The following is a 12,128-nucleotide window of genomic DNA, read 5'->3' on the forward strand; positions in this document are numbered from 1 at the left end:
TTTTGTTTGCATTATTGTTTCTCCTCCTTGTCTTTTTCCCGATGCATTCTTCCATGTTACATGATTAAAAATAATTTCCAGCAATCTTCAGTTGGCTCATGATCTATTGCATCAAACGCTGCATATACATCCTAAATATGTCACAACCTTAATAGCTGTTGCACTAGCCTCACGAGTTGCCATATTAACCTCCCGAGCATGTCATTTTTGGAGTCGTTTAGGTATATTTTTGAAATTTCTATTGAAATCGGACTCAATTGACATAATCTTACGACAAGCAAAGAACACTTTAGCAAATAACATGCAAATAAATTTGAAAGCAATAGTTAGATAATTGAAGCGGTAAGCATTTCATTAGGCATCAGCATGAGGCCCTGTCCAAGCATGTACAAGAAAAAGCGTAGTGAGAGCAAAGTGGGAACACCCCACCTCAGTCGTTCATGAAAAAGGGACCATACAGACTATCCACAACAGCAAATTGCATGTTCTCTGATGGTTTCCAGTGACGTTTCCTTTGATTGATAAACCAGTTGTTTATCTGTTTCTGATCCAGGCCAGTTGATTCAGCCAACGCAACCTTATCAGCTTCCTGAAATTTTAAAAACAGTAGGATATGATTCAAGGGCTTGATCGAGAACTCAGATTTTCCAACTAAATTCTAAACATTAGAGTAAGAGATAGATTGGGATTTTCACTTGATTATGATACTTGCTTCAAATAAGTCATTACCGTTGGGTATGGCCATTTGTTATGAATGTTCCACCAGTTTAGCAGGATTTGCCTTGCTTCCTTTGGTAGTTTTCCTTTCTTCTTCTGTTTTGAAAACGCATGCTTTAGGGTACTTATGTAACCACTATATTTACGTAATAGTTTGTCCTTAAGCTCTCGATCCTCGTTTATACGGGTGGAATCTTGCACGTCTGCCTCTCCTCCACTGGCATCTTCATCAGATGAACCAGCAGCAGCTTCATCTGGCAGGAGAATGAACTTAGAGGATGCCAACAAACATATATAACCAAACTACAAGTGTTTTCAAGAAAATTCATATAAACAGCTACCAAGTTAGAAAGGCTTTAATTTACAACGTCAAATTCATTGACATTGTTCACAATAACCATCTTAAAAATTGAATATATACATATATATATATATACACACACACACACACACATAAGACAGAATACGCTTGGCACTACAGCCCACAGTAAAACAAATTAATTGTTTCAATTTTAGATAAGACTCCAGGAATTTTAATGGGGACCATAGAAGCACCCAATTGATGAGCAACTTCTTCAGCATATTATATACTATATATACAGTAGGACAGCCCAACCCAACCACGAAATGAAAGTACATGCCCAACAAACCATAGTGGAGGCGATCAAGGATTCAAAATCAACCACAACAACGAAAGGGTCTCAAGAAAATCTAATTGAAAAGAAACAAAGAGAAGAGAAGTGGGGAAGTGGGGTCCAACGTCATCAACACATGGAGGCATGATCCCATGTCTCCATGGATGTGATTTAACACCATTGCATGCTGTGCTATGAGGTCGGGACCCACAATCAATTCTTTCAGAAAAGAAGAGTATGCACAGGCAAAACTTAAAAGCAGGAGAGAGAGAGTCAATCAGAGTTTCGTTGTGTCGTATCGCAGTCAGTAAGGGAGAGAGAGTTGGCGCCTTCAAGAGAGTACGGTTCCTTAAAAAGATAAAAGAGGTAACCCGCAAGGCACGCACGCACTGCCCTAGACCCCCTTCTCTTCTTACGATACTTCCAGTGACAGACACCTCAACTCGACTCGCCTCGCCTCCAACAAGTGCAGTGCTCGCATTAACTTCCCTCAACCTTGGAAAAGCCCCAAAAACAATTAAAAATAGGGGAACAGATAGGTCTTTTGCCCCATCATTTTCTCCCAGAGACTATATTGGCACCCAAAAGCTAAAAGAGTGAAGAATGGAAGAGTAGCATTTAATATTTTTGCAATGATTCAGAGCTGAATCACTGCACCAGAGAGGAACATGCCTACGACATAGTTTAAATGAGACTAGAAAGATACCGACGTAGATATACTGAGCCACCGAAAGTTTGGCCCAGTGAGAGTGAGAGTCTCATTGCTTAGAACCTGGTTTTGCAGCGCTAAAAGCGGGAAGTCCAGTGTGGTTTACAAATTTTAGTAACCGAATCCCTTTCATGCCCCCTTCATGTCCAAACCCTAAACCCCAGACACATGCACCTCTTCATCCTAGTAATAAAAATCAAACCCCAAAAATCATTATCCACCGAATGAAATAAAATAAAATAAAACCCAAACTCACAACAAAAAAAAGCTCAGTAGATTTACTAACAAAGACCAGCACTTCGCCATCCTCAGTCCATGTCAAAACTCAAGTTTGAAACCCTCTCGTGTCAAAAATAATAATAATAATAATAATAATCAAAAGCTATCAGCGCAAATAATGTCTCCACTTACAATCTATGTGCAACTAGAACTTTTAAAACATCCTCGTCTTTTAACATAGATACCTAGCCGAAACCATAGATGAAAGAGTGATCAGAGACTAGGGAATGGAGGAACTCAATGCAATGAAGAAGTGACAAAAGGTGGAGATCAGTCATGCATGTCATGGCAACAACTCATCTGTGCATGCAAGCTGGGAGCGTTAATAACATCAATATGCTTAGACGCCCTTTTTTTATCCCTTTTTTTTTTCAAATATTGTTAGTTATTAAGATGTTTGGCGGAAAGCAAACTAAGCAAATTGAACCGTAGGGGACATAAACCAAACTAGCCACCAAGACATCAAGTTCAAAGATCATATTTCAATCGAACTTGACTGGAAAGAAACAGCAATGTGACATCAAGGCAAAAAACAAATCTCCTAATCGGTGTAGAATTTAATTCATAGCATCCCCACCATGTTGGCTATACACTATACCTGGAGGAAGATTTTGATAAAACAAGCATGAACGTTTTAAATTTGTTTGCAATCCTATTAATAGTTGAAGAACATGATCAATAAGCTTAAAAAATACAACTACCACATGATCACTCACAACATTCACGTCATAATGAGGCCACAACACTAATTCTATTCCATTGTAAGCATAAAATGAAACATCAATGGGGGCATTCTTCATTGAGAGAATGTGAAAGCCAGTCGTGATTGTTGAGATATACCAGGCAACACTGCCGTGTGCTCGCGTGTTTTTCTAGTTTTTTTTTTTAAAAAAAAAAACCATCATACCCAAACCCTAAAAATTTCTTTGCCTAATGATTTTTAAAAGCCATCTCCACTGAAACTTAATGCAGAATGACAAGATCTCCAGATAAGAACAGCACAATCAAGGCAAGCCTCTAGTGATGCTTGGGAGAGTAAGGAACAGCAAAACACTTCAGTTGATGGAATAGAAGATTATATGGCCGCGCCGTGAGGAATAACAAGACATTAGCATACAACTGCAATAGATGAGACACGGACATATGACTCTTTAACTATCTCACTCACTCATATGCATATAGCTCAAATGCGTGCAAGGGAAGTCCCAAGTTTTACGGCCTCTGGCACATGAGCTGTTTACGTGCTAGTGTACAAGGAATACAAATTCAAGCCCGTGTTTCTAACAAACACTTGAACATGGAATGATAGCATGCTGCATGAAAGCATTCCAGTCATGGTGGTGCAAGCAAGCTCAAAGGAACAGGCGATAAGTAGAGCTTAATTACAAATTACTTAAATCCTAATGACAAGATGATGAAACGTTGTAGCACAACATGATACATCAAACCATGAGAATGCTATGGTCATAAATAAATAAACAGAAAATAGCTCAATAAATACTAAGGCTAGTTCATTCGATGCTTCTTCAATAAAATGAAGGGAAAAAGAGGAAACTCTCCAAAGAAGTTAATGAATAATCAGGTCAAAGAATCATATAGAGTAATCAAGAGGCTGACCAAGTATTCAGCTTTTACCAAACTAAGCCATGAAAGAGGGAAACCTCGTGTGCTTTCTATGGAACAACACCACCTTGAATCCAAGTTGAGAAAATATAAATCATCAATCTTGCTAGTTGACAAACAAAAAGATACTTGAAGATATTCCAAGTAACAGCTTAAAAGCAAAGCATTTTTTCTTCTTATTCACTGTCCAGCACTAAGAATCCCTTTTAATAGCATTAAAGTCTCAAATCAGGGAATATCTAAAGCATCTAAATACCACAAAAGAATATGCAAATCTTCACTGTACAAATAGGCAATGGGCAGAAAGAGTGCGAAGCCCCACTATAGTATCTTCACAAACTCATGCACCCTCTTAAAATCGGAACTTTAGTTTCACGCATGCAAAAATATAATAATTCAACCAATCCATACCTAAAGTTTTTATTCCCAGACAAAATCCATAAATTAACACTGTACGAAATGTAACTTTCAAAATGATTCTAAAAAATAACGTGCGACTATACTAAATGTGTGAACTTGTTGCCTTAACCACAACGAAATGCTCTACTAAATTAACAATTTTGGCGACAAAGTCCATCTGTATTCTGTACAAAGTACAAAAAAGCCAGTAGTTTAAACATGTTATTAAATTACATTAAGCCTCAAAAGCAAGAGATCAACAGTGATCAGGTACATTAAAAAGGAAAGGAGTAGATGACAGAGGAAGACAAGAGGAACATCCTAACACGAGCTGCAGGTGCTTCTTTACTTCACTTGCCATAAAGAAAACATAATATTTTGAAAACCAAACTCATAATACTTAAGTCTACCATGATATCTCTTGTTCATTGGGAGATTCAGTTGGGAATCTAATGGATTTAGCTATGTGTATGATTAGGCAGAAAAGGGGTTTGCTTTCAGTCGGGCTACATTTTATATATTTCCATCTGCCTGCAACTCTTCCCAATGAATTCTTAACATGCAAAGACAGCAGTTCCAAGACTCACTCTATGGATGCCAGAACTAATCCAATCCTATGACCTTTCCTGAGGAATAGTTTTTAATTCCCACCCATGGCATGCACTACAACTCATGCTTTATTGAAACTTAGATCTCCAATCACGATACAAACAAAATTGAAAGCCAGTTGTTTGAAAGGGAATTACCTATCCCATTTCCATTCACACAGCTAGAGATTAGCATCCAAACACTCACCAGAAATGTGTAACAATTGATTAGGCACTAGTCAGTATAACCTCAACCTTGTCCAAGTATAACCTCAACCTTGTCCAAGGACAGCTATGAGGAACAAAGGGAGTTTAGCTCATGAGGCACTTGAACAAACTCAGAACTCATAGGCTCTTATCAGTTCCCAAGATAAAGAAATGCTTTTTAATATAATTCATTTTCTCAGACATTTTCCATTATTCCGATGTTTTTGTTCCCTTTCCCTCGTGCTTAAGATAAGAAGAAAAAAGGGTGCTTAAAAGTAACTAAACAATCAGTATCAGGATCAGCAGCAACACCAAACCACAATCGATCTGAATACACAATTAAAAAAATTGGAACATCAAAGGTGGTTTGAAACAAAATGTTAAATTTACCAAATGAAAGCTTCTATTGGTTTTTATCCTTCAATGCAACCCATGACTAAAGCAGCTATCTCCATGCTTCTTATCTTTAAAAGCTATTAATTATGACTCTTGAATGCTCCCTTAAGAAAGAAACAAAAGGAAAGAGAAAGTAGAGATGAAAGCCTAATGCCTCCAACCATAAAATGGATAAATTTTCTACATGTTCTCCTACATTGCAGTATTAATTCAGATCCATTTCCAACAAAAGGGTCTTTCAATAGAGAGATTCATTTCAAAGAGAAGGTGTTCTCTTTCTTTTCTAGGGTTTTTGTTGTTTGGTTATGCTTTTTTATCATTTCTACATCTGAAACCTTGATTTGTACAGCAAGAATGTGAATATATGTTTCTTAAAGGTGCAGGTTTTTTGTCCAGAAGCAATATGGGAAATTGACCATGAAAGCAGCCTCTATTTCTCATGTGATCCGTTTGTCCTGCAATAATACACTAGTTTTTATGCTAACGTGCGCGCCTCTCTCTCTCTCTCTCTCTCTCTCTCTCTCTCTCTCTCTCTCTCTCTCTCTCGTGAGGGTATCTCATTATGTAATTACTATCACAGCTTCCCATGACAGAAGATTAAACTATAAACAATAAAATCCACTGCACAAACATCAACAAACTAGATAACATATTGAGTAGTAAAATAGAGAGAGAGAGAGAGAGACCATAAACTTGGCTTCTGGAAGGACCGCTGCACAGAGTATTAAACTGAGCTTCTATATCATTCAAGAAAGTGGTGGCTTCATCAAAAGGCCTTGAGAGATCCGCTTTATACTTCATCAGAATGTCACAGTAAGTTTCCTGCAAGCAGAAAAATGCCAAGTACTATCAGTCGGAAAGAGAGAGAGGAAGAAGAAAATAAAACTCCATTTTGAAGAAGAAAACCTAGAAAAGAAAAGGAAATAATATTTCATTGGAAATCAAGAGATCAAAATAGGAAGCCCGGGAAAAAGAAAGGATTTTATTTCCATTTCTAAATAAGCAACTAAACAAGGCCATCAAAGATGAAAACTGAGAAAGTTAGCAGAAGATAAGAGAGAGAGAGAGAGATGGGAAATCGCTTCTTAGGGTTTGGCTCCTTCAAGAACAGAAGAAGTTTGAAGAGGAAAAAGAGACCATGAACTCGTCGAGCTCGGGATCGGCACCCAAGCAAGAGGCGACAGTATCATTGGACCCCTTGGAAACATCATTCACTAGCCGGATTTCATCTAATAAATAAGCCATCTCCGGCGGTGCTCCCACCTGCAAAACACAGAAATCAAAAACAAAATTAGTAAAAATAAGAAAATAAAACAACAGTAGACTTATCAATACACTTTATGGAGTACTAACCAATAAATACTGGAACTTTCCAATTTCCAAGACTTTCAAAAGTCTAACAGCATATATGGTCTACAGTATACACAGTTTCCCTATAGTATGAGCCTAGCTAACGAGAAAAGTTGGTATTGCACAAGAGTATTGCTTTTCATTTTAACAAAAATGTGAAAGAAATTGATCGACATAAAAGGAAAAGTTTGCAAGAGAAAACACATGCAATTGCAACAACATAGCAATAAAATACACTCAAAAATTGTTGCAACAACGTATTTCATGGATCAAATTGAGATTTTAAGACATCCCTCAAACCATGACTGTCCTCGGACCACTGAAACGTTGGAAATCAAGAATCCCGTATCCTTGAAGTTTTGTTTTTTTTTTTCGAAGAACTTCACACTCCATTTAGGAAAGTGTTCTTCATCCTTCCAGTTGTATCATCACTTGGCCAAACTTTCCATTCTAGATTTGCTTGAGTTCTTTTCTTTTTCTTTTTCTTTTTTCTTTTTTGTGCGTGTGCTTAATCGTTTCTTGACATCTTTTGAGACTATTAAATAGCTCAATCCAAACTATTAGTTGCAAAAAAGATTAGTGTGTATACCTTCTGGCAATCAATATAAGCTTCAAGTAACTTAGGGTAAAGCGGGTGAGAAGCAATTTTAGCCCTAATTGCACAAGAAACCTCCTCTGAATTATTTCTATTACTATGATCACCAACGCCCCCTCTCTGCTGCTGCTGCTTCTGATGCAACTCGGCCACCATTGAAGCAGCATCAGATACTGAGGAACCACAAAACATCTGCTCCGATCCAAAAACAGGAAATGATGGCTCCCCAGCTGGGGAGGTGAACCCCACAGGATGGTAGTAATTAGCCACTGGAGCAACCATGTTCTCTGATGGAACCTGCAAAGAGTAATCAGAGCTGGTGGATTGAAGACCGTAAAGTTCTTCCATCATTGAAAGAAAGAAAGAGTCAGGATTAGCAAACTGCGTTCTTCTGCTAGTTTGCAGCAGCAGTAGTGGTAGATACTGCAAACAGAGAAGGAAAGATATTGGGGGTACTACTGTGTCGAAATAGAATAAGAGGTGTGGTTTGTAGCAGGAGGTAATGGGGAATGAGCCACGGAGAGAAGAGAATAAAAAGTAACTGTAGTTACAGTACGTAATATATAATAAAGGACTAGGTTTATCGGATTCTTTTGTGCTACGCTGCGGGGTTGTTAAATCTTTTTATAATATAAAAAAAAAAATTCAAGAGATAACCTTTATTTGAGTATTCCGTGACGCAGAATAATGTTAGAGAAAGAAAAAGAACAAAAAAAATAAAAAGTTCAATACCTAATAATTTAATATTAAAAAATTAAAAAAAATTGAAGCTAAATAAAACTACTATTTAAAATTAGTATCCCTGAGATCACCAAAAAATTATTAATCATCAAAAAATTAAAAGGAAATAAATAGTAATTAAAATAATAAAAAACTTAATTGAAAGATAAAATAAAAAAGCAAATAAAAGAATGAAAACTAAAATTAAATAAAAATAAAATAAGATATTGAGTGAAAAAATTAAAAGAAAAAATTAAGAGAATGATTTGAAAAATGAGAAATTAAAAAAATATAAACTAAATCGGAAAAAAAAATATTAAGAGACAAAATTAAAAAAAACCAAGAAAATGAAAAAAAACAATAATAAAAAAAATGTATCATATCTGATATAAAAAAAATCTAAAAAAAAGGATGAGATAAAAAAATTCTAAAAAAAAAATTTAAAACAAAGAAAAACAATAAAAAAAAATATTATCATAGTTGAATTTTTCCTCCATTATTTTTTTATCAACACAATACTATTTTTACTTTTAGCCAAATAAAAAATCAAAAGATTAGTTAGGAGAAAATTATATTAAAATTCGTTGATTTTTTTTCCATTATTTTTTTATTAAAATAATGTTATTTTTAACTTCTTGCACAATAAAAAATTTGATCTACCCCGGTAACTTCAGTCATTTGACCCAACCAATTGCCTGGGACATGACAGGGGTTGACTCCGGGGTTAGGTTTTAAAAGCATGATAAAAAAAAATAAGCACCAAATATAATATGAAAATTCAATTCAATTAAACAACGAGTGATGAAATTGCCGAAAAATAATTAATCAAGAAGATAAATAAAAATAAAAAGAATTACAATAATAAAAATGAGGATCAAATTTAACAAAAAAAAGAATTAAATCAAATGATTAGAGATTAAATCGAGAAATAAAATTCGATTAGGAAAAAAATTAAAAGCAAAATAAATAGGAGTCAAAAGAATGAGGATCAAATTTGATAAAAAAGGATATAAAAATCAAATAACAAGAGATAAAATTGAAAAACAAATAAATCAAATTCGGTATAATTTTACAATTTTGCCTTCAAACACTGCTCCAGAAGGCGATAAACGGCCACCATGAGGCGCTGTACACGCCTCTCAAAAGGCGCGGGTACCTTCTATTTAGCATGCACCGGTCATTTTTATTATTATTTTTATAATAACTAAAACACCCTTGAATCAATGTGATAATTAAAAAAAAAGTTAAAAAAATAAAAATACTCATTAACCTTAGGCAAAAGAATAAAATTATTACAAAGATTATAATCCCAAGAGCTATGCAATAATTATACTATAAAAAAATATAAAAATTCAAAAACATTCCATAGACATAAGCTGTCCTTTTTTTTTAAGGTCATAGAGTAATTATATCATGCAATAAAGTGTGTGAAAACAATATTTTACCCCTCAATGTGTTATATTCTTTAATTTTTAAAAGATAAAATGGTAGTTTTTATAGTGGATTACACTATTTATTATCCACAGTAAATCGCCATTGCCTTTTAGCCTCATGTATGTATGTATGTATGTATGTATGTATGTATGTATGTATATAATATATAATAATCTTTCACTTTCAGGTGTTTGAAATTAATTAATGGAGAAGAACAGAACTCAGCTGATGATGATTGGTCAGAATTAGACAAGGAAAGAGAGAAGTGTTCAAAACAGTGGGTAAAGTGGTCTTTGTGATTTTAGCGTCCAAATAAGCTTAAGTACTTCAGAGGCATGGACCCTCCAGCCTCAGTTACATCTTTTCACACCCTCCTGCGCACCTATATACTCCTCCACGCCATTAGGGTGCGCGTCGCCCTAACTCGCCTTAAAAGAATCTTTTAAACTGTGAATTCCCGTTGCAGCAAAACTTTTAGCAACAACCTGCTTGATTGAGCGGAACATGCAGATACCTGATAGAATACACTGATCATTCCCTAGCATTATGTAATAAGAGTCGGGTTATATTTTTGTTAAATATAACAAAAATATTTAGATATTATTAATATTTTTTTAATAAAAAAATTAAATATTATAAAAGTTGATTTAATATCACCTGATTGACTTTACAGATCCAAAAACAACACGGATATCCTGTAAAAATCTAGTTTGACTCAAAAAAAAATGCAAGATGATATTTTTTTAATATTAAAATAACAATTTATTAAGCTCACAAGGCAAATCCTTTGGGGTTAGATGAATGGCAAAAGTCTTATTTGTCAACTTAGATTGATTAAAATCTTGCTGGATTTTACTGAGGATCTTCCTGAAAAAATTCAAAAACATATATGCAATACTTTAGGGTTAGATGACATGCATATATACTTATCTGGTTTGAAGTATAGGCCCCCTTCTTTAATGCTTCATTGTCATATAGTGTCTTTATTTGTTATTCAAATCTTTCTTAGTTTTTATGATTCACTGGCTCAATTTAGTTTACCGTATACCAGCCATCAACTCAAATGTAAGTGCAGTGTCCATCCTGCGTTGTCCGCGACAATTACTACTCTTATTGTTTATTAAACCTGACCATGCCCTCCAAACGTGGTACTACTTGCTTTATCATGAAGGAGTTTAACAAATCATTCACTTCTTGGATTCTCTCAAGAACTGTTCTCAGATTAGTTGTGTGTATTCTACCAACAATCATTAAAAGGTTTTTTAGTATTGACATTATCTTAGATTGTCAATCAGCCATGAAGTTACCTTCAGTTGGAACATAGTCTTCAAGCATATATTATTATCAACCTTCATGGAACTGCCAAGTCATCCAGACATGCAATAAAAGCTCATCGTTATATGCTCAATGTTATTCTTAATAAATTCCTCTTAGCCGATCTAATCAAATCGTGAAAAGAAATTCATTATCATCATTAATAATATTCCTTTTTATCATTTACATTTATGTGGTGAAATGTACCTTGAATCAATGGACTTCAAAGCAGATTGTCCTATAATTAGTATTGGTGGCGTGCATCTTTCCAATATTTATTCAAATGTACCCATGTAATAACATTTCTCAGGAGCCATAACCATATTTCATAGGATAAACCAAAATTTTAAACATGAAGATGTCTCTCAAGTGCAACGCTACTCCCAATTATTATTGAAGTTCATTAAATCATAAATTGTCTTTGAGTGATATTGCCCTTAGCTAATTTAATCATGTTTATTCTATTGTTTATCATCAAGAGGCATTTGTTATTGCCATAACTTTGATAGATTTCATTGATTCATCATCTGATTTTGCCCACACAACTAATCTGAATATTGTTTGTTTTCCTTCTCAAGGTTCATTGCATTACCCCTGACTGCTCAACTTTTCAAGGGTGATTAAAGAGTGTCGATGTCATTTCTGTCAAGAATTTTACAAACTTGGTCAATATTCTTTTTTATTTGAAAATCTTTCTTATTCTAGAATCAACTCACACATTTCTAAGATAATGTATATTCAAGTCTAATTGTTGAAGTAGAATTAGAGAGATGTTGATTTTTGAAAGTATTTTTGAAAATCAAGCATTTTTAGTTAAAAACTCAACACACGACATTCAATACATGTAATACTTTGATTATCTTATATTTTGAAAATAGAAATTGACCAGTTGTAAGATTAAAATAGTTTTTTTATGGTTTTTTGTGTCAAATTTAATCTCTAATTTTAAGTATATTATTTAATGGTATGTGACGAGGTGACCTTCTATGGATTTCAATAGCAGGGGGTTTGAGTGAAGACTCGAGGTTTCGTTAAAAATTTGTCTCATTTTCAATATTTACTTTACCAACACGCATAATAACTTTACCAACACGCATAATAACTAGTAGCTTAGTTCATGAAGCTACGACTCTTATAGAAAAACTCTTCAAGTTTTAAGAGCA

At 34.5% G+C, this 12,128-nt stretch overlaps 1 protein-coding gene across 1 annotated transcript; it reads right to left on the reverse strand.

The window, feature by feature from the left end:
• Positions 1-331: 331 nt before the first annotated feature.
• LOC133678126 (homeobox protein knotted-1-like 6) lies at positions 332-8,056 on the reverse strand. Its single transcript, XM_062100332.1, has 5 exons — positions 7,492-8,056; positions 6,690-6,815; positions 6,239-6,374; positions 730-971; positions 332-589 (listed from the first exon to the last, which is right to left on the reverse strand). The coding sequence occupies exons 1-5, from the start codon at positions 7,846-7,848 to the stop codon at positions 431-433; spliced, it is 1,020 nt and encodes a 339-aa protein (XP_061956316.1). The 5' UTR covers positions 7,849-8,056; the 3' UTR covers positions 332-430.
• Positions 8,057-12,128: the final 4,072 nt, after the last annotated feature.

The sequence above is a fragment of the Populus nigra genome, chromosome 18, assembly GCF_951802175.1.
Source record: "Populus nigra chromosome 18, ddPopNigr1.1, whole genome shotgun sequence".
NCBI classification, from domain to species: Eukaryota; Viridiplantae; Streptophyta; class Magnoliopsida; order Malpighiales; family Salicaceae; genus Populus; species Populus nigra.